Source organism: Puma concolor, chromosome E1 (genome assembly GCF_028749965.1).
Source record: "Puma concolor isolate L17-30 chromosome E1, mPumCon1.1.hap2, whole genome shotgun sequence".
Lineage (NCBI taxonomy): Eukaryota > Metazoa > Chordata > Mammalia > Carnivora > Felidae > Puma > Puma concolor.
In genome coordinates this window covers 10,081,970-10,104,055 of record NC_141680.1, presented here as the reverse complement: position 1 = coordinate 10,104,055, position 22,086 = coordinate 10,081,970, and the positions used below count along the sequence as shown (strand labels likewise).

The following is a 22,086-nucleotide window of genomic DNA, read 5'->3' as shown; positions in this document are numbered from 1 at the left end:
CTGTTAACCATATGTGGACTAGTTCATGGCAGAATGTCTACATTGTGTATTGTGATTTCTCGCAATTTTAAGTAAGGTTTTAAAGGTTTAAAATTACTAAGAGTGATTTCATATTTGCTAAGTTATTTCCCAGTTTTTATCCACTTTGCTGCTAACAGAGAGACGGGCATCACCAGAAGTGTTGTTCTCTAGCAGTTTCCAGAGGTATTCAGGGAGGATTCTTCCCATCGTCTGGGACAGATCTCTTGTGTATTTGTGGAGGACCAGAAGGATTCTTGCCCAGAGCCACCAAGGAGTGGTGACTCCTGGGGGCTCCAATTCTCACTTCTTCAACTTTAGTTCAGATGGCACCTTACTGATGAAGCTGCCTTGGAACATCCTCTCGAAAACCGCAGTCCCTGCCAGTCTTGGTCTTCCTTACTCAGCTTTTTCTCTTTTCACACCACACCTCTCCTTCTAACATATCATACAACTTACTGATATGTTTGTTGTTCATTATAAGTCATCTCCCCCCCCCCACTAGAATGTAAGCTTTTGAAAAGCATGGATCTTATGTGTTCTGTTTACTGATGTAGCTCACCACTTTGAGCAGCGCCTTATAGAAGACCTGTGCTCATAAGTCGGTATGTGGGTAATTAGAAAGCACCCTCTGAGACTTCTCCCACTTCCCACTGACCGTTGTGGTCAACAGAGATGAGCTAGTAAGTCAAGAATGAAAATCTTATTGAGCTTGTTAGAGCAAAACCGTTCATACTGATTTTGCAGGTATCATGTTGAGGGTAAAAGGCTGTGGTGCCCTTTGAGGGTGAACCTGAAAGGTTGTCATGGGGAAAGGCCATGGAACAAAAGCAGAGGTGGGGGTCTTGGACTCTGGTTACAGAGTACTGCAAACTGACGATAACAGATGATGTTCTTTTGGACAGGTATAAGAGTTTGGTCACTGGGCCCCGAGCGAGAGGAGTCATTGCTGGCCTCTGGGTCCTTGCCTTTGGCATCGGACTGACTCCATTCCTGGGGTGGAACAGTAAAGACAGTGCCATCAACAACTGCACGGAACCCTGGGATGGAGCCACAAATGAAAGCTGTTGCCTTGTGAAGTGTCTTTTTGAGAATGTGGTCCCCATGAGCTACATGGTCTATTTCAACTTCTTTGGGTGTGTCCTGCCCCCACTGCTCATTATGCTGGTGATCTACATCAATATCTTCATGGTGGCCTGCAAGCAGCTTCAGCGCACTGAGCTGATGGACCACTCAAGGACCATCATCCAGCGGGAGATCCATGCAGCCAAGTCCCTGGCCATGATCGTTGGGATTTTTGCTCTGTGCTGGTTGCCAGTACATGCCATCAACTGTGTCACTCTTTTCCAGCCAGCTCGGGCTAAGGATAAGCCCAAGTGGGCAATGAACATGGCCATTCTCCTGTCACATGCCAACTCAGTTGTCAATCCCATCGTCTATGCCTATCGGAACCGAGACTTCCGCTATACTTTTCACAAAATCATCTCCAGGTATGTTCTTTGCCAGACAGATGTCCTCAAGAGTGGGCATGGGCAGCCAGGGGTGCAGCCTGCTCTCGATGTGGGCCTATGACCTAGGTCCTGGCCTCTTTAAGAAGGCATAAATTCACAATAAAGGGACAGACAGGACGTGACCAGCCGATTCCCATTGTTAAAGACAGCTACACCTTGTAAGCATATGGGCTGCCTCTTTTAAGTACTCCCCTGGAGTCACCACATACCTAGCTAATATGTACATGTTATTAGTAGGCTCCAAAGGCTCACAAATGTATTTATGGTTCTTTCTGGATGCTCCCACTGTGTGGATGATGCTGATGGCTTGAATGGATTACAAAAGACTTTTTTTTTTTTTTAAGAGTCTGCCTCTTTTTTGGTAGAAAATGAAACTATTTTACTGTGAAACACTGTGAACTATTGTAATACAAATATTTTTTAATTTAGAAGCAATGGAAAAACAAAAGTTGGACATACTAAAAATACATACTTATTCCTAGGAAGGTGACCAGGAAAATTAAAAGTTTAATTCTTCAGTCAAGAAACTGCTGTATTTATTTGGGGAAATGACACTCTAATAAGTTCTGAAGTAGAATATCAGATAACAATTTTCCTAACATTCTTCTCCGCATACTGCAAAGCCATACCCTAGAGGAAGAAACTGGAGAAATGGGATCGATCCCTCCTCTTCCAGACTGCGTCTTCCCCTTCTAGAGTTAGGCAGTGATTTTTAGTTCTCTACCAAGCTGACGTTTGGCCAAGTTGCTGGAGCCCAAGTGTGAAAATTTTAGTAAGTAAAATCCTAGAACTGTGTATGTGTATGACATGAAATAAAAATAAAACTTAAAAAACCAGCTCAGGGTGCTGAATCTACCTTCTATTCTTTGTTCTAAAGACTGCTTAAAGGGAGAAGTTTATACCCAGCCCAAGCTTCCCAAGTAGGAAAGTCCTGACAGCTTTTGTGTGCTGCGCCTCCACGGAACCCAAGGCTCTGGCCACCAGAGAACGCTGCACCGCCTGTGAGCCGGTCACACGGCTCTCCAGCACCTGCACCTCGTGTTTCCTGGGCCGTAAAATCTCTCCCCTCTGTGTGTTCACTGCTGTAATATCTGCACAAGGAAGCTGCAGGTGTGCAAGCCCCGCAGACAGCATGCCTGGCCTTCCAGGCTCCCGTTCTGGCCATGAATGGCTTTCCTTAGGAAGTTCTTCTGGGCTGAGGTGGCCTCATCTTCACTGCCATCTGTCCTTACCCCTCACTCTCTCGGGGTCCAGACGAGTCCCATCTCCCTCCCTTCTAAAACTCTCCTCTTGGAGTCTCTTTTCCATTTTCTTGTTCAGACTGGAAATCCTTGGTGGTTTCTCTACTTCCTTCAGGGCATGACTTTGTCTCTTCCTTCATTTGGCTTCTTATAAAGCTCAGAAACGCACGCAGAGCAAAACCAGCCCTTTCCTTGCTTCAGATACACGTTTCTAACAATACAGCTTCTGTAAGCTTTTTTGGCAACACCACCGGGAGCTAAAGCTCAGTGAAACTAAAACCCCGGAGTCTTTTTATAGTTGCTGCTGCTTAGCCATAGCTCTGCTCTGCTCTTTTGTTGCTGCAGAGTGATTCCCTGGACCCAAAGAAAAGAAGTAACACTTAACTCATCTAAATTTTTTCTTACCAGTTTCATCTACCATTCCAACCTCTTAAAAATTACTAAGTACTTCAGTAACTTAATCTAATTGCAGACAGGGTGTGATAGAGATTAGGGTTTGTTTGAGTCTAAAATGCTTGATTCCACCTCAGAAATTTATCCAAGGGCCTCACAGGCGGGTTCTGATTTTCCAGAAGAACTGTACAGAACTTCAAACCATACACACATCCTGGGTTGCAACTCACAGTCTCTTGTCCAGGAGGGAAGAAGGACAGTAACAAGAAGTCTCCAGAAGATTATTTCACCTCTCTTCCACATGAACCACGTGTTTCCTGGTGGGACTTCTATTTTGAAAGATAATGATGCTTAATCTATACCTTTTATGCTTTTTGTTTCTTCTCTGCAAATAATACGTCTGTCAGTTGCTTGTCAGAGACCTTCAGCTGTCGGCAGGTCCCTGTCACCTGGCTAAGATAAACTGCCAAGAGATGCTTGCACTGGAATACAAAACACAACTCTGTTAATCGGCAGGGCCGAGATAACCAAGACCTGTCACTACATTTAGTAGGAAAGCAGTGGGCACACAGATTAAAGACTTGCTGCCTAAAAACTGCAGATAAAGGTGACACAAATGTATTCGTTTCTGGAAATCAGAGGGGATAAAGGAAGTTTTGCTTTGCCTGTTGTTTTGGGAAAGTTTAGGCCCAGCTGGCACAGGGTGGATCACCCACAGTGAGAAGCAAGACAGGCCCCTCATTGCAGTCTTTGGCTCTGCCTCTTTCTTCCGGCCTTCAGAAAGCTATTCGCAGCGATGGTGAACGTTCCTTGACCTACCGTGTTGCTCAGTGCTTCCCACAGACTGTCTCACTTAAACCTGTCAGCTACCCCATGAGGACAGGTCTTATCCCCATTCTACCCATGTGCCCAGAGTCTACGCTCCCTTAACCACTGTGCTGTGCTACGGGGGAGGGTGGTGAGCAGAACCCTCACAGACAGCAGCCTGTGGGGAAGTGCTGCGCCTTATGTCACAGAACACACAGCTTAGATACTGCAGGGGCCCTAATTTAATCCTGTCATTTTACAGGTGAAACAAACTTAGGGCACATCAGCTGCAAATGCGGCCTTTCAACAATCAGATGCCCAACTTCCCACCGCCATTCCCGAGATGTTTACAAAGTTAACAGTGTAAAAGAAAGGGGAAGAATGGAGTGGATACTATAATCTTCCTTGGGAAGACTGACAAAATAGCTACCTGCTCTTAGGTGGGTAATGCTGTTCTCCTTTGGAACAAGGAGTTGTGTGAGTATGTCTTGCTCCTGCTTGGTGCTCTGGGCTCCTGTGAAATCGGCAGAAATATCAATGTGCTCTCCTGCCCTGTGGTGAAAATCAAGTATGGCTAAGTGCCAGGCTGTCTTATGGGTGTAGTGGGAAGAAATACCTCGTAGCTGAGTTGGGGATATGCAAAGTCGCCAGCAGTCACTTTAGTTCATATTTTTGTCGGGCCGTCTAATTCCCCAGTGCCAACTTTCAAGATTACCTTGTTGCCCTCCCCAAAGTTTCACCTGTGACCTTTTAAATAAACAATTGGGAAATGAATGTAGATCTAAAAAATGACAGTGCATTTTGGGAGGGTAAACCCAAAAGACAGGACTGAAATCCAGGACAGTAAACCGTTTGCTTCAACAGGTAGTAAAAATTCTCACTTTGTACAACTCAAACCATGCTAAGGGGGCCAAGAATTTCCCTCCTAATTCGACTGCAGTGGGAAGAGGCTTCCCCATCCTCACCAGCAAGCTGTCACTCTTCCGCAGCACGGAGAAGGCAAACGCAGGACATGAACAGTAATGACAAGAAGCCAAACATGTGTACGTTTTACCAGAACTTCCAAGTACCTACAAAGGAAAGGACAGATGGGATCAGACTGCAAAAGGTGCGCTGGAAAAGCGCTTCCCTCCCCTGAATTTATCCGCCTGATGACTCAGAGCAGCTCTGCAAACCGTACTGGGAAGGGCTGCGGTAACGTCTTACACAAAAGTGAAAACTCAACTTCCTCATGTACAGGTTCTGTCCTTGAGGACTTCAGACCACGAAACAGGAGTTTCAGGCTAGTTAAACCATCCACATGAGCCATTTTGTTCCTCCATCTAGTGATTTACAGGGTCCACTCCATGGGCTGCCTAGAAAAGAGGTGGACGGGAAAGGTCCCCTCAGATACACATTATTGTGGTGTTTCTCAGCCTTTGGTATTGCACAACATGTGTGTACATTTCTGAAGCTTCCGCCGCACACCTAAACAAAGTGTGGAACAGGTAAAGAGCAAGCAGTGAGGCAGAAATACAGGTCTTCCAGAGAAAGTAGGAAAGGCCTCTTGAAAACCGTTTGAGAGCAAGGAGAACAAATAAAGCAAAGAAGCCTGCAAAAGGGATGACTCAGCTGCTCAGGGTGGAGGTCTCAGAACGAGGCACGCCTGGATCTGCCGATTCACCTAGCAGGATGGCAAGAGGACGCAGATAGGAGGAGGGGTTGGTAAGAGGCCTAGTCCAAGAACACATCGCCTTGTTGGCAGGCAAGGGACAAAAAGGAGACGTACAGTGAAATTATGATGTGTCTGTGGTGGACAAACTTGTCGGAGAAATCACTTGTTTAAGCCTCTCTACCACCAGGGAGCCCAAACCAAAAATGTTAAGGGCTTCACTCCTGGAGTTAATTTCCAAACTGGAAGTGTAAAATCAGTATCCGAGGAAGCAGAAACATCCTGAGGGTTATTTTACCGTGAGATGCCACTTAGGAATTTGCCACAGGGCTTTCAAATTAGTTTTAGGCTCCAAGATGGCAATCTGAATGAAAAGGCCAGGATGAAAAAAAAAAAAAAAAAAAAGTCAGCACTCCTAAGATTCTTCCTTCTTTCTCCCCAACAAAGAATAAAGCAACAGGTAAGGCTTCAACAGAATAGCAGTGTTCTAAGTGTCATGCTCGTTTGTCAAACTGACAGCAGCTAGAAAGCAGACTGTTTTCCACTTAATCCTGGGGAAAAACCCAATATCCAGCAGTGACATGAACAATTCTTAGGTCTCCAACTATTACTGATGAATAAAACTTTAGATTTCTTCCTTTATCTCCTATGTTTCTTCTCCCTGGATTTAAATTTAAGCAGGCACAAGCCTCTGGAATTCTACACTCACTTGAATGGTTCCTCAGCTCCCTTCTTTTTGTGGGTCCCCAATCCATGAGAATACCCTGGATGATGCTGAATAAATGCCAGGTGACTTAGGGATGGGAAGAAATTCTACAGAGGTTCCCTTGCCTGACGCTTTCAAAGGCTGGCTGAGACTAAAAGTAAAATGTTCAAGCGTCCAAGGCAGTAAACACTGTTGTGATAGCAAATTTTGAATTTGCTTCTTCCTTATCTAGCATCAGATGACTAATAAACCCAATAATAAGGTAAAAATCTGAGTCAGAAATGATTAGAACTGGAAATTGACCTCAGGGATCATCTAATTCAATTGCTTTATCCTCCAATGGAAAAATGACCTCCTCTTACAGGAAGTGCCCCACTTCTCCCACTCATAGTCTGGAATGTTCATCCCCAGAAGGAGAGATTTTAGAAAAAAGTAACACGTGGGAAATAGGATACTGAGACCCAAGAGCAGACTCGTATGAACTTCACTTGGAGGACGTCTGCTGTGGCTCCAGTTGGGTTCTAAGAAGTATGACCCACCTAGATGGGCATCCATTCACAAGTATAGTTTTATTTTATGATTGCTCCAAGCCTTTTAGGAGCCATCATAGTGCTAAATGTATTATTTATTGTTTCCTGTGTTCGGTGCCTCTCTCTGAAAGAAGATTATACATTCCTGCCCTATTAAATACCCCTGGCTATGTGACCTGCTTCAGCCAATAAAATGTGAGTAGCCAAGCAGAAACATTAAAGATTGGCACACACCACATCCTCTTTTCTCTCTGCTGTGAGATCCACAATATTCCAGAGAAGGACTGCCACACCAGCTGGGATCCCTGCGTGACGATGTTTTGGAGCAGAGCTGCAATGAACTCTCAGTGGATATGAGGCATGAACGAGACACAAAACTTTGTTTTCATGAGCCGCTGGAATTTGTTAACCACAGCATAACTTAGCCTCTCCTGACCGATGCCTCCCCCTCCCTACCTGAACCAAAAAAGTTTACAGAAAAGCGACTCAGGTGACAACAACATAGTGGTGACTTTGCAATAATTACCACTGTACCTGGAGGAGAACAGTGCGAGTATCAGGTTGACCTATGGAAAGAGACTAGCAGGATATCAAGATAGTGTCTGACTCAACTTTTATCATGTCAGAGAACCTCTGACTAAAGCCAAATTCTGACTATGTTAGTATACAAGGAAACCATTAAGGTTAAATTGAGGGTGGACGTAAGATTTCTACAGCTTCATTTAATTCAAAGTCCAAGCTGAAAGCCACAGTACTAGGAAGTTAGCATTTTTATGATGAATAAAGCAATGTGATATGGTACAGGCTGGGAATGAGGGAAGTTAAGTAAGCTGTGGCAACCTTGGAAGAAACAAGGCAACGATAATGAAAATATCTCAAACAAAATCTTTCAGACTTTAAGTAATGACCAGATCACAGAACTAGAAGACTAGAGGTGCAGGTCAGGTGTAATGCTAACACTGGAACGGAGACAAAAAATCAAACTAAACGATGTGGGAAAAACTCACAGGCCCTTCTTGTTCCGGGTACTTTAGCTACATAGAAACCCCCAATAAACACACTAGGCAGAGAAATGGAAAAACCTCGTCAGGCACGATATCATTTAATAGCTGTGATCTGTTAAGCCTTCTGTCCTCTAGGTCTGTGACCTAGTCATTACTTAAAATCTGAAAGATTTTGTTTGAGGTATTTTATCTGCTAAGTTCGCCCCGACAAAATTCTAACAGGCAGCCTCTTTTAAGTAAATACGACCCGAAATTTCTAACTGCGGCACTCAACATTAGTCACATCATTTTCCTTAATGAAGAAATGAATGAAGATTTTGGCAGACTGGTTAAGTTATGCTACCATGTGAAACGGCAGGTTAATTCACTAACCAAAGGCACCAAGCAGGCTTTGCTCATTCTCTCACTAAGAATTAACGGACATGGTCTCAGCTCTGAGAAGTTCATCATAAATAAACCAGAATCCAAACACTGAAAAACTCCCGTCTCTTCCTGGTCTTCAGCAAGACCTAGATTACATACTAGAGCTGATAGCTTTTTTACTCCTTCCAAGCCAGACACAAAATGCCAATATTCTTCATTCACAACCTTCCCTTCCCTCAATCTCACTGCACTTACATGGTATCATATAGCTAAATTGGGGGGCGGAGGAGTGGGAATGGAATGTGGCCCCATTTATATATAAAAAGAGACACTGTAGGGCAGCAGTTACAAGTCCCAGCTGCCAGATGTGACTGTTAATTCACTCTTCTGCATCTCAGTTTCCTGAAAGATAAATACCTTGTTGGGTTTTTGGTGGGAAATAGCAACAAGACATGGAAATCTGAGTCTTTCAGAGTCTGTTCAGAGGCTGTTACTTTACAAATCTACCTATCTTAAATTGTAGAGGGCAAAACTAAGGTCCAACTAGACTGCCTACATCTGGTATACTTAATGAATACTACCTGACAATAGTTTTGAAAGATCACTTCTGACAGATCAATCTGAGCATATAGAAAGACCTCAAAATATTTTGGCATTTGCTTGTAGGCAACAGATAATGAACAAGATGGAAATATCAACCCAGTTTTTTGAGGAAAAGTGCCTGTTATCAAACCTGGGAAAGAAAAGTCGACTATGCTCCGTTAGACTTGAGAAAACAGCCTCTCCACATCATTGCTGGTTCTGTATGTTGCTCCTGGGCAGGGTTAATAAGTCATATTTATCTTATCTTAATTACTAATACTTAATTTTACTAAGTTGGGTCAAATGTTCTTCTATAATCCAGGAAATATTTAAGGCTGGTCATCATTTTCCATTGAGATTCATGAAAACATTTTGTCCTAAGGGATTTCTTGCTGAGATAATCCCCACCTCTGGATTTCTACCTGGTAAACACGCCTCCCACTGGGCGATGAGATTAAGGTGATGGACTGTCGATCAACAAGGTCCAAGGCCTGAATGGCTGATGGGCCAAAGATGAACTTCAGCCTGAGAACAGAGAGGCTACAGGTTAGACTGCCTGTCACCTCAGCAACTTCGCCCAAAGGATCACAACTGGCAGTTGCAAACAATTCATTTCATTTTAATTTGAAAAAAAAAAAAAAAAAAAGGCAATATAGGAGAAACCCATGTAATTAACCCCCCAGAATGTTACCATGTTTGCAGATAAAACCCTGTTTATACTTCATAGTGCTTCATAGTGCTTTCATGAAAGGATGAAAACTTCCTTTCATCCCTGAGGCAACTGCATGCATTGGTTGGTTTCCTTCCTGTTAACGTTTTTATATTTTATTATACTTAGTACATTGAATACGTATACTTCGCACGCACACACATATGCATACATATACGTATATATACATGTGGTATTGTAAGTTTTTTCATTACTATTTTTTTTTAATTTTATTTAAATCCAGGGGTGCCTGGGTGGCTCAGTTGGTTGAGCGTTCGATTTCGGCTCAGGTCATGATTTCGCAGTCTGTGGGTTCAAGCCCCACATCGGGCTTTGCGCTGACAGCTTGGAGCCTGGAGCCTGCTTCACATTCTGTGTCTCCCTCTCTTTCTGTTCCTCCCCTGCTTGCATTCTGTCTCTCTCAAAAATAAAGATTAAAACAAAAAGAGTTTTTTTTTAATTTTTATTTAAATCCAGGTCAGTTAACATACAGTGTAATAATGTTTTCAGGATGTCTTATAAGTTTTAAAACATAAAAGATATATTGTAGGCATTTTTGGCAACCTGTTTTTTTTTTTCACTCAATGTGCTTTTAAAAATGATGCATATTATATATATGTATATTCATATATCTATGTATCTATTCATATATCTAGATCTGTTAAGATTTTACTTTATTTTTACTTAAAGTTTATTTATTTTGAAAGAAAGAGCATGAGCAGGGTAGGGGCAGAGAGAGAGGGAGAGAGAGAGAATCCCAAGCAGGCTCCATGCTGTCAGAGCAGAGCCTGATGCGGGGCTCAAGCTCATGAACTGTGAGATCATAACCTGAGCTGAAATCAAGAGTCAAGATGCTTAACCAGCTGAGCCATCTAGGCACCCCAAGGTTTTATTTTTAAGTGATCTCTATACCCAATGTGGGGCTTGAACTCACAACCCCGAGATCAAGAGTTGCACGCTCTACCACCTGAGCCAGCCAGGCACCTCAATATATATTTTTTAATTTAACTTTTGAATAATATACCATTGTATGTACATGCATCTTGTTTTTAAGTACCCTATTGACAGGCATCCTGATCATTTCTATTTCACATTATAAATAATACTCAATTATCCCCGTATATGTCCCTTAGTTCTTCCTGGTTATATAAGTAGAATTGCTGAGCTTTAGGATGTGTGCATTTTTCAACTTTAATAGGTGTTGCCAATAGTTTTCCACAGTGGAAACAGCGCAGCCCCACTAGCATTGTTTAAGAGTTCTATTTTCCCACATCCTAACCAATTACAGTATTGTCAGAGTTTTTCTTTCTTTTTTTAAAAAAATTTTATTTATCTTTGAGACAGAGACAGAGTGTGAGTGGGGGAGGGGCAGAGAGAGAGGGAGACACAGAATCTGTGAACCCGCAAACCGTGAGATCATGACCTGAACTGAAGTCAGACGCTTAACCAACTGAGCCCCCCAGGTGCCCCCCTTGTCCGTTCTTCATAACCCCTTTGGTGGGTGTTAATTTGTTCTTTTTTGCATTAGTAGTAAAGGCTAACCATCTGTTAAATGATCTATCAGAAAAAAATTTGGTATGTGAAGAAATTCTTGTGTTAAGTGAGAAAGGCTGGGCACAAAATTGGTTATTTAGAAACTCTCAATCATGCTAAAATTTTTTTTCTTAATAAAATTCACAATTATCTCAAAATAAAACATTTAATTTAAATAAAAAGGCAATAAACCCAACTGTAACTGATTATCACTGGGTGGTATGATTGTTGACATTTTTCATGTTTTCTTTATTTTCCAATAACATTTTTTTACGGGTAGGAGTTACTTTTATAAACTGGAAAATAAAGTGGCCTGGTTGAACTAAAATGGGAAAGTTAATGTTTTAAAGAACTCATAAGATCTGACACAAAACATAAAGACAGAGCTACTAAGTATTCAAAATTAACATGTTCAACTTCTTCATTTTCCAACAAACCAGTCTCTTTACACAACAAACCATTTGAATGGGAAGAGTTTTAAATTTTTTACATTAAACATATGAAGATTATCTATGGACAAAGAAAAATAAAATTTGGTCATAACTTTATTAATCACAGTTAACTTTAAAAATAAACAAGAATTTTTAAACCTGCTTTTGTAACTTTATTGTGAATACCTCTTCAATGCAGTATTTTTTATATCACTCTTAATAGTTACAAAGAATTCCATTATAAAGATGAATTACTTTACTTTTCCCCAAACTCCATTTTTGGATAATTAGGGTTTATTAAATCTAATGTGAATAACTAGATTGTTTACAGGTGGTTTTTTGTTTTTGCTTTTGCTACTATAAGCAATACTGGATGAATATGCTCACTGTAAAATCTTTATGAACATTCATGATTACCTCCTTGGGATACATTCTTTTCAGTGGAATTTGTAAGCCAAAGAATATGTATGTTTTAAAGCTCTTATAACCTGTTGCCAGATTACTTTCCAATTTACACTCCTACCAGCAGGGTGTCAATTACCCTTTTCTCCATGCTTTTGCCAACATCTAGGACATTCTTACCAACATCTTTTCTGTAGTAGCCAGTTTCATAGATGGAAAGTTGTGTCATTATTTTAATTTGCATATTTATGATCACTAGTAATATTAACCATTTCCCCAAAATTTTTAGCTAATTTACATTTTTATTATTTCCCTATTTTGTTTTAAAAGTAATTTTTTTCTAATGCATAATCTCTGTAAAAAATTTAATAGAGAAAAGGTTAAAACCTTTTCTAAACCTAAATTCTATCTCTTTTCTTTCCTCTAAGAAAGCCACTGGTACAGGTTGGTATATATCTTTCTAGACCTTTAAAACATAAGCATACTGGGGTGCCTGGGTGGCTCGGTTGGTTAAGAGTCCGACTCTTGATTTCAGCTCAGATCATGATCTCATGGTTGTGAGACTGAACCCTGCATCAGGCTCTGCATTAGGCATGGAGCCTGCTTTAGATTCTCTCTCTCTCCCTCTCCCTGTGCACCCCCCCCCACTCTCTCTAAATAAATAAATGTGTACATATGCGTATACAATTAAATGTCACTTATTCCTAGGTAGCTTTCACCTTTTTGTTGCTATTGAAAATAGTTATATTTTTGAACTTTGTACGTGAAGGAAAACAATTTTTAATTTCTGTAATACAAAAACTTTATTCTCTTGGTTTTTAAAAAGTTGTATCATCTACAAATAAGGATAGCTGTCTTTTCCTACTAATAGGTATGCCTCTAATTTCTTTTTCAGGTGTTAGGCTAACAGCTACAACTTCTAGAACAATGTTAAACAAAAATGACAAATAAGACAACACAAGAATGCCCTGTACTGTCAAATGTGGTATTGGCTATTGGACAGATTTTTAACAATCCTGTCAAGAAAATATTGTTCTCAGTTTAGTAAGGGTATTTTTAAAAATCAATAGTTGATGTTGAAAGGATCTGACTTTTAAAACACATTAATGGGGGTGCCTGGGTGGCTTAGTCGGTTGAGTATCCGACTCTTGATTTGGCTCGGTCATGATCTCAATTTGTGAGATCAAGCCCTGCGTCGGACTCTGGGCTGACAGTGCAGAGCCTGCTAGGGATTCTCTCTCTCCCTGTCTCTGCTCCTCCCCTGCTCATGCACACATTCTTTCTGTCAAATTAAATAAACTTAAAAAAAAAATGGTTTAAAAAAAAAAATTACAACAGGATATATACTTACAATGATAAATGCTCATCAGGAACTGAAAACAAGAATGGAAAGAGAGTTAATCATGTTAAACCAGTGACCCCACAGGCACAAAAACCTTTAAAAGACTGTAACCAAAAAGGTTTTTGTGTAAGATGGTGATTAAGTCTATGCATCTAATTTTACTTCTTCCAAACACCTCAATAAACAATAACACAAGGATTTTTTTTTTTTTTTAAACATAAACTCCCAGGGATGAAAGGACAGGGAGAGACAACTGCTAAGATACACTGGAAAATAATTCACAAGACCTGAGGAAACTGAATCCTAAGCCAGCAATGGAGAAAACCAAACAATAATGTACCCTCTTCCCCCCTAAAATCCTCAGAAATTAGTAGCACTGGGTAGTTTTACAGGTAGGGATGAAGCAGGGGGGCTAAAGTAATAAAGACTCTTTTAAAGTAAATTTTAGGGGCTCCTAGGTGGCTCAGTCAAGTGTCCGACTCTTTGATTTCAGCTCAGGTTATGATTTCACAGTTCTGGAGTTCGAGCTCTGTGCTGACAGCTCAGCGCCTGGAGCCTGCTTCGGATTCTATGTCTCCTCTCTCTGCCCCTCCCCCACGTGTGCTCTGTCTCTGTGTCTCTCAAAAATAAATAAACATTAAAAAGAAGAAAAAAAAAACTTTTCAGACATGTAAAGGTTCAAAAAGTACACCTCATGTATTCTTCTTCAGGAAACTACTAGTGTATGTGCTCTATAAAATAAGATAGTAAACCCAGAAAAAGAAAATTGTAGATACACTACACATACAGCTCAACATAGGTAAGAGAATTCCTAGGATAAAAATGGTGAAGGAAGATCTCAGGAGATATCCAGGAGAGCAGTCAGCCCATGTTCGATCAACTCTAAGCTCTAGAAGAGATTTCTATAGGAAAATGAAATTGATAGAACATCTCACTTATCTGAACATCTTGAGCAGGCATTTAGAACACTGGTAAAGAGTCTGAGGTTGAACTGGGGATAAATACACAGAAAATTAAAGAAACAAACACAACCACAACAGCTGTAATTCCAAGGAAAACAAAAAGTTACACAGGAAAGGACAAATAATTGCTTCCTACTGGCCCAAATGCGATACATATCACATCATCATACAAGTGTAAACTCAAATCTTGATCCAAAAAAATTATCATTGAAGGATACAGATCAGGAAGAGTGTATTACTATCTGGGACAAATATTTTGAAATAGCAGAAAAAGGTTCTGCTGGAAATAAACATGAATCAATGGCAGTGGGTCCTCAGTCTCAGCCATGAGCATCAGGGGCACCTATTGGGCCTTCTCCAAGAGTGTCACTGTGTATAGATTAACCCATTCAGACAGACCCGCTTTTTGCAACCACTCTTTGAGCTAATAGATTGGTTTTTCTCCCCATTCTTTTGGGGATTTGAACATGTTTGAATACCTAACCTGGCCTAACCTTTTAAGGGAATATACTATGCTTGTGTTAGCACAGCTTACTTTTCTCAACCCTTTAAAAGCAGGAACTCAAGACAAACCCTTTCGGAGTGCAATCCTTTTTTTTTTTTTTTTTTTTTAAAGTTTATTTATTTTGAGGCGGGAGGGGCGGAGAGGAGAGAGACAATCCCAAGCAGGCTCCACACTGTCAACGCGGAGCCTGACTCTGGGCTTGATCTCACAAAACCAAGAAATCAACCCTAGCCAAAATCAAGAATCCCATGCTTCACCAAATGAGCCACACAGGCGCCCCCAAAGTGCAGTCCTTTTAAAACAAAAGCCACCCAAGTGAATAAGCAGTGGCAGTTTTGAGTCCTGAACTACTATTAAGTGACTCTTTTTACACTGGTTAAGTAATTCTAATTTGTCAATGCATTTTCATTAGAATTATCGTCTTAATACTACTATGCTGAGAACACATCTTGAGATCACCTCGGTGATTTGGTAAGCATAGTCACAGAGCATCCTCTGCTGGTCAGAGAAATAAAAGGTGCTTTCACAAGATCCCGGTTAATTCCAGTTATTGCGTATGCATTTGGGTTTTGCGGCTCTAAAATATTTGGTGCACGCAGGGTACAAGAGGGTTAACTTTAAAATTAATTTAAGATTTTAGGGGCGGGGATACTACAGGCAAGTTGAGTAATTCAGAACCCCACCTTTCCGAACGTCCCTGCAGACTCCCGTGCCTTCCGCTGTCCCAGCCCGATGCCCCTTCTGAAGGGTTTCGGGACAGCGCTCAGCACTTCTGTTCCTACAGCCCCCCTGGCCTGCAGGGAACCACTGCGCTGCTCCCTGAACAAATTTAGATCTTCTTTTCCTTCCTTTCTTTTCTATTTATATTTTACGAACTGGGGCTTGGTAATAGAACCAGACGGAATAAAGAACCCAGAGACCGGGGCACGGAGCGCGGGGGCGGGGCCCCAACCCGGCGCCCCGCAGGCCCAGGGAACTCCGCCTCTCGCCTCCCCGCCCCGTCGTGCCAGGTCCACCGCCCGCAACGCAGCTACGCACGCCCTCCGGCCCGTACTTCGCGCGTTCTCCTGCACCGCCGCGGCCATCTCACTCAGGAGCTCCTCCACGACAGCGGGCAACGTGAGTCCAGCCAAGGCGGCGGCCATGGCGTCATAAACTATGGCTTCCTAGGAGAGCCCAGAAGGCGCGACGCTTCGACAGGGAAGCGTCCGGGGAAGATTCCCGCCGCCGGCCGGGGGCGGGGCGAGGCGCAGTGACGTCGGCGTGCGTCACGCGCATGCGGGCGGCCACGACGACGCCTCCTCCTGCCTCACGGTCGGGCCAATCCGACGGGCGCTCGGCACTGGGGGCGGGACGGCCTGGGTGCGGGACGGCCTGGGTCCGGCTTGGCCTGCAGTGCGCCGAGGACGCCGCGCGAGCATGTACCGGCTGCTGAGCCCGAGTCTGGGCCGAGGCCTCCTGCGGGCCGCGGGGCGGCGGTGCCGGGACTGCTCGGCGCGCCTGCTCCTGGGGCCGGCAGGAGGCCGCGCGCCTGAGGTGGGGGTGCCGGCATCCCGAGTCGCGCCGCGCGGCCGGGGCCCGGGCCTGCTGCCGCTGCTGGCAGGTGAGGGGCGCGGGCCGGGCGGGGCCGGCCGGGCGGGGACCGGGGCGCAGGCCGGGCCCGGTGACCTCAGAGCCCCTTCCTGCAGCGCTCGCCTGGTTCTCGAGGCCCGCTGCGGCAGAGGAGGAGGTGGAGGAGCGGCAGGGAGCGGGCGGGGCCGCCGCCGAGGGCGCGGTGGACGAGACCGAGGCCGAGATCATTCAGCTGCTGAAGCGAGCCAAGGTGAGGCGGCCTTTGTGAACGAGGCCTGTTGTTGGCTTTGTGGGTGCGCGGTGCGCGCTCCAACTCCCGCAGGCCGGATGGAGGCTCCGAGGGTAGAATTGCCCTGAATTCGATGGGTCATGGCTGGGAGTGGGGGGCGGGGTTGGCATCCGTCCAGGCTTGTCAGACCGCTGCAGTCTCCGGTGCAGATGGAGATGGCACCAGAGGCATCGCGCTTTTATCCAAGCAGAATTAGCGGAAATGTTTTTGTAGTTGTTTTTTTTGTTTGTTTTTTTGTTTTTTGTTTTTTTTTTATCAGGGAGCCAGCCAGGCCGAAAGGACTGGCATAGAGAATTGTGCACGTATGTAGCGTCCTGAAAACGCACCTCCGTGTTCGGTGCGCACGGTTTGGTTCCGATCTTTCTCATGTCTTCCGTTTCTCCACATTCCTTCCTGTTTTCTCCTCAGGTTAGCTTCTCTCTACCATTGGGCTCCCTACCGCCTCGAGGCTCACGACGTCTGAATTTGTATTCGTGTACTGCAGTGTGCAACCGACATCCCGTCTCCACTTTGAAGGCTCACCTACCTCTCAGACTTAACGTGCCCGGAGCTAGACTCTTGATCTTAGTGGCCTCCCTTGCACAGTCCTTCACCGTCTTCTCTTTGCTCACACCTACCCCGTTTTTCATCCTGGAAACCTCGTCATTGTTAAAACTCACAGTACCTTACCACCGCCCCTTGGTACACTTACAGCCCAGCTACAAATCCCGTTGCCCCCAAATCTAAAATATTTCTGAAATCTGTCCCTTTTCTCTATCTCCTCTGGTATCACGCTGGCCTCATTGCCACAGTCTGCCGTCCAGTAGTTTTGCCCGCCCTGTTGCCCGCGTCTCCCTTGCAGTCTACTCTCCATGCAGCAGTCAGAATACCTTGTTTAAAAAATGTAAATTGGGTCATATTACGTTTTTTGAGTGACTTCCCACTGCATTCATGATAAAATCCAAGCTCCTTACCATGGCCTGCAAGACCTTGCATGACCTATGCCACCCTGCCTTCCCACCAATTTGGCAATAATCCCCTGGCTCATCCTTTTCCCTTCACATCTGTTTCCTTTCGTTTCTTGAATGGTTCTTGAAGACCATTCTCTTTAGCCCCTAGTGCCTTTGTTCATCCCCTGCTCTGTGGGTCATTTTCCCCCATAACTTTTCCCCATGATTCCTGGTTGACTCTTTCCTTCCTGCCTCAGTTTAACTGTCGCTTCCTTGGAAGGCTTTTCTGGCTCTCATTTAGAGGAGACCGCTTACTGTTCCTTCCCTTTACCTTTCTTCGTAGTTTTTATCATTAGTTGTAATTAAGCTTATTGGTTCCACAAGTGATTTCCAGCCTGTAGGAAGAGAAGAAAAAGATGTAGGGCAAGCAGCTTCCTTATAAAATATGATGACATTCCTTATAAAATTGCTCACATTCCTGCTGTCTGCATCTGTTGGCCAAATCTTTGTCGTGTGGCTGCACATAGCTGCAAGAGAAGCTGACTGCTCTGTCACCATCGTAGATATAAATCCTGGTGCGTAGCTGGAGTTCAATAAATATTTGGCGAATTGAATGACTAGCTTTCTCCTGTGTGTTGGGACGTATAGCCATATCCACTTCTGTCTGGTAGTGCGTACATCTGCCTTCTTTACCTTTCATTTTCTGTTATTTTCTTTGTTTTCTCTTTTCAGTTGAGCATCATGAAAGATGAGCCAGAAGAGGCTGAGCTAATTTTACATGACGCTCTTCGTCTTGCCTATCAGAGCGATAACAGGAAGGCCATCACTTACACTTATGATTTGGTAACTTTTCTAACCAGTCTGAGCCACTGATGACGAAGGGCGGATCCAAGAGAAGGGTTGCTAGCTCTCCTGATTTACACTCCTGCCCTTCAGGATGTTGTAAAGCTCTTTGGTTTTTGTTTTTACTAAGTTTTCTTTCGGTTTCAAATGTTATTACCCTTGGGGTGTCACTTATACGAAGTCTAAATCCTAGACCGAAGATTAAATATTAGTATTTGTTTCTTCAGTGATGAATGGATCTAGATTTAGTTTGTCATCAACAAAGATTGGGCAGCTATTTGCACTCACACTATTGCTATACTTTGATGTTAGCAGATTAGTGACAAACCTTTCTCTTTGAACTGTTTTTTAATTTAGAGTGTGAAAGCAAAAGGGGGTTATTAGCTGAAAGGTTTTGAAATAAGTAGAACACAGTGCTCTAAACTGAAAACAATTTGTAATTTGCTTTCAGATGGCCAACTTGGCATTTATACGGGGTCAACTTGAAAATGTAAGTAAGTAAATCACTTTGTAGTATTTTGAATTTGTGAAGGACTAGCTTCAAGGGACCTCTGTTAGTAAGGGTGCAGGTGAAGCTGCTATAACAAATAGGCCCCAAAATGGAGTGACTCAAACAAGAAGGTGTATTTCTTTTTAAAGCATTGTTCCATAGGTAGCTACATTAAAGAAGGGTGGGTACCTCTTCTCCATGAAGTGATCCAGAAGCCTGGGTTCTTATTTGTTTATTTATTTTGAAAGAGAGCATGCACATAAGCGGGGTAGGGACAGAGAGAATCTGCCCTGTCAGCACCGAGCCTGGCACGGCACTTGAACGCATCAACAGTGAGACCATGACCTGAGCCAAAATCAAGAATCAGGTGCTCAACCAACTGAGCCACCCAGTTGCCCCTGGGTTCCTTCTAAGATGTGTTCTCATCTACATAGGTGAGCTGGCTCACCTCCAGCTGCCAGGAAGAAAGAAGAGGGAAGCGGCAGGCAGCTTCCTTATAAAACAGAATTTAGAAACTGTTTCTATTCCTTCTACCTGCATCTCTTGGCCAAAACTTCATCATATGACTGCACCTAGGCACAAAGGAGGCTGACCTGTTAAAACAGAGAAGATTCTATAACTAAAAAAGTGGGGGAGTGAATAATTAGGGGACAGGTTGCAGTCTCTGCCACAGGAGGTTTGGACGAAAGGTTAATTTCTGTAGTTTGTTTCTGCTCATCACAGAATAGTTTTTAAGGAGCCCAGAGGATGTGGGGTCTTGGTATTCTTGTCTGTTTTCCCATCACAAGGATATTTTTCTGTGTGTGTGTGTTGTGTTTTACAAGGGGTGACGGATCAGACTAATACTTAGAATCCAGTGTCATATAGGTAGTGGGGCCCAAGTAAAAGAAAAATCTTTTCCTTATGCTTTTAGGCGGAAAAACTTTTTAAAGCAACCATGAGTTACCTGCTTGGAGGGGGCATGCAACAGGTAAGAACATTGCCTGGGATTGGGCCCCAGCTGAAGCAGATTTCAAAATAGTTTTGCTTCCTGGAAACTCCACCCAGCCACCAACATGTGCTTTGGTGAAAAAAAAAGGTGGATTATTTTTTTTCCCCTTGGACCTGTATAGAAACTACCAGTCTTTCACTCATGCAAAAACATGGTTGCTGAGGAATTCAGTTGCCTAATTCCTCCAAAAGGATAAAAGCTATGGTTTTCAGGCCAAAGGCAGTCTAGACGTTGATCAGAAATAATCCATGAGGAAATTTAACTTGTGAATTTTCTTCATTTTTCTTTCTCCCAACAGGAAGACAATGCGATAATTGAAATCTCTCTAAAGTTGGCCAGTATCTATGCTGCTCAAAATAGGTAAGTATAGTCAGAATCTAGGTGTGGCAGCCACCAGGGAGTTGGGCTGTAGGCAGATAACTTTAACCCCAGGATGTTGTATAATTTTCATTTACCTTCCAGTCATTTGGGTCTCAAAAACACTGGGTGTTACACTCAAAGCGTTGCCTCCCTCATCTTTGAAATCTTTAGTCTTTTCCAAGTTTTGCCCTGCTGTCTCCAGTAGCCTCTTGAATGGGACATACAGCCCTCACGCCTCTGGCTGCACTGTGACAAAGCTAATCGAGCGTTCTGTTCCTGCCTGAACTGGGAAGGGAAGTTACCATTAGAACTTTGGTTTAGCTCTTTCTAGAAGAGGAGGGAGTAATGTAAAAGCTTTTGGGGATAATATACTTGGAAGAAACCATTTTTGGATGGAAGTATCAACAAACCAGGAAATTAGACATAGTTGAATGATAAGGGGGTTGGCATGGGAGTGTCTCAGTGGCTAGTCCAGGAGACAGTGTTTTTAAAGCATGTAAAGGTGATCAGGTAGCTGGGTTTTAAGAAGGGGAAAGATCTAGGAGTGGAGAAGTGACCTCTGGATAAGTAGGATAGGAAATCAATGCTCATTTAAAAGTACTATGTGAGTTCTAAGTCCTTATAAAGGAGAATCTTCATGCTTCACAGGAAAGGCTTTGGAAAATAATGTGGATGTGTGCCAGAGGTCTCAGGAACACTGATGAGTGAGGCCTGGTGCCTTTCATCCTGTCTAGGCGGAGTTCAAAGGAGAAATATCTAAGATGTAAGCAGAGAACTCCTCTAGAGAGTTAGATCTTGTAGAGTATATTTAAGGGAAGATCTAAGACTAGCTTTTCCTTGGGTTTTTAGCTGCTACAGTAGTTGGGTACCAGAAGTTTGGAATGACCTCACACCTAATGCTGTAATGAGTGCTTATTGAGGCCAGGGGCTCTGGCACAGGTCCCTGCTGCCCTGGTCACCAGCTCCTTCATTCTCAGCAGAACCTGCATTTGGTTGGACACTAGATAGGCTAGAGCTTCTGAGGGCCTTTGACTTCAAGTCTTTGGAGGAGCTTTGAGGTTGGCCTGTGCTGGGGAACATTGCACCTGGGATCTGTCTCTTTTGGAGGAGTAACAGTCAGGCCTGGATGTCGATGGGGTATGAACTTCTAGGATAAAAGAAGCCCAAAGCCAATCCCATTGGAGAGTAAGATGAACTCCTGCTCTCGTACAGGCACAAGTGTATTAGTAGCCCCTGGTAATTAGCCTGTGAGTTCCTCTATACCCTTCTCAAAACTATTTTTTCATTTAGTTTGATTAAGAGAAGCATGAGGCAGAAGATACATAACTAGACTTGGGGCTTAGGAATGCTGATAATAGTAGGGGGATTGTTAATAGGCATTTTACTCTGACTAGAAACATCTAGTGGGCAGCCTCCCCCTGCTCCATGTCCTGGCTGGATAGGGTCCCTCCTGCCAAGGTTTGGGTCTGGAGAAACTTCTGTTCTGAGAACAGAATACAACGTGGGGTCATCTGTTATCCCCTGGCAAAGCACTAGAGGAGAAGGGGCAATCTTTGTAGTGGTGCTTCGCCATAGCAGAAGGGCAAAAACCGGGGGTGAGCTTCTGGAAGGAGAAGGAATTTCTGTTGTGTTTGTGCATCTCTTTATAGAAACCAGCAGTTGACAGTTGGTTGTCTTTAGGTCAGTCTGCCTGACGTTTGGGTGTCCTCTCCAATTGATTCAGGGTCCAGGATTAGAGAAGGCTTAGTGCCTTCTACTGCCATAATTAGGAATTCCATTTACATAAAAGAAGCTTTCATTGAAGACGTACAGGTTGGAAAGCTAATAAAGTTAATAAACCTCTCCAGAAGTTGCATGAGATCAGTAGTTAGAACCCTTGGTGCAGGGGGCCTTAGCCTCTGTTCATAATAGTATTACTTTGA

At 43.5% G+C, this 22,086-nt stretch overlaps 3 protein-coding genes across 8 annotated transcripts in view; 2 read left to right on the top strand and 1 right to left on the bottom strand.

Annotated features, from left to right (window-relative positions):
• The window catches only part of ADORA2B (adenosine A2b receptor), a 32,250-nt gene extending 22,720 nt beyond the window's left edge, over positions 1–9,530 (top strand). The window contains exon 2 of the mRNA XM_025920420.2: positions 924–9,530. Within this exon, the coding sequence (XP_025776205.1) occupies positions 924–1,590 (667 nt within the window). The 3' untranslated portion in view covers positions 1,591–9,530. The remainder of the gene's footprint in view (positions 1–923) is intronic.
• Positions 1,930–15,990, bottom strand: ZSWIM7 (zinc finger SWIM-type containing 7). 3 transcript variants are annotated; one of them, XM_086686133.1, is made up of 6 exons: positions 15,745–15,988; positions 13,233–13,254; positions 9,229–9,331; positions 4,936–5,040; positions 4,401–4,484; positions 1,930–3,645 (listed from the first exon to the last, which is right to left on the bottom strand). In XM_086686133.1, the coding sequence occupies exons 1-5, from the start codon at positions 15,833–15,835 to the stop codon at positions 4,407–4,409; spliced, it is 399 nt and encodes a 132-aa protein (XP_086542259.1). In that variant the 5' UTR covers positions 15,836–15,988; the 3' UTR covers positions 1,930–3,645; positions 4,401–4,406. The 3 variants fall into 3 exon arrangements, with proteins under 3 accessions (XP_086542259.1, XP_086542258.1, XP_025776184.1); XM_086686132.1 differs by lacking the exon at positions 4,401–4,484 and having other exon boundaries at positions 4,852–5,040; positions 15,745–15,990; XM_025920399.2 differs by lacking the exon at positions 4,401–4,484 and having other exon boundaries at positions 15,745–15,963.
• A 68-nt stretch (positions 15,991–16,058) lies between these two features.
• The window catches only part of TTC19 (tetratricopeptide repeat domain 19), a 49,982-nt gene continuing 43,954 nt past the window's right edge, over positions 16,059–22,086 (top strand). For 2 of the 4 annotated variants that reach the window (XR_015243887.1, XM_086686129.1), the window contains exons 1-6: positions 16,062–16,293; positions 16,379–16,512; positions 18,213–18,323; positions 18,775–18,813; positions 19,727–19,783; positions 20,103–20,164. Coding sequence is in view for 3 of the 4 variants with exons in the window: in XM_086686129.1 (XP_086542255.1) it covers positions 16,110–16,293; positions 16,379–16,512; positions 18,213–18,323; positions 18,775–18,813; positions 19,727–19,783; positions 20,103–20,164 (587 nt within the window). In the remaining variant the exon portion in view is untranslated. Of the gene's footprint in view, positions 16,294–16,378; positions 16,513–18,212; positions 18,324–18,774; positions 18,814–19,726; positions 19,784–20,102; positions 20,165–22,086 lie in introns of all 4 variants that reach the window. The other 2 variants (XM_025920401.2, XM_086686128.1) reach the window with 2 other exon arrangements.

Bases quoted from the DNA above. Each gene is read 5' to 3' on its own strand.
- ZSWIM7 (XM_086686132.1), bottom strand. From the start codon at position 15,835: ATGGCCGCCGCCTTGGCTGGACTCACGTTGCCCGCTGTCGTGGAGGAG. The intron at 5,041-9,228 runs GTAGAAATCCAG...TTTCCTTTGTAG, and splicing joins GTGGGAGGCGTGTTTACCAG to GTACTTGGAAGTTCTGGTAA. The intron at 3,646-4,851 runs GTGAGAATTTTT...TTTGTATTCCAG, and splicing joins CATGGTTTGAGTTGTACAAA to TGCAAGCATCTCTTGGCAGT.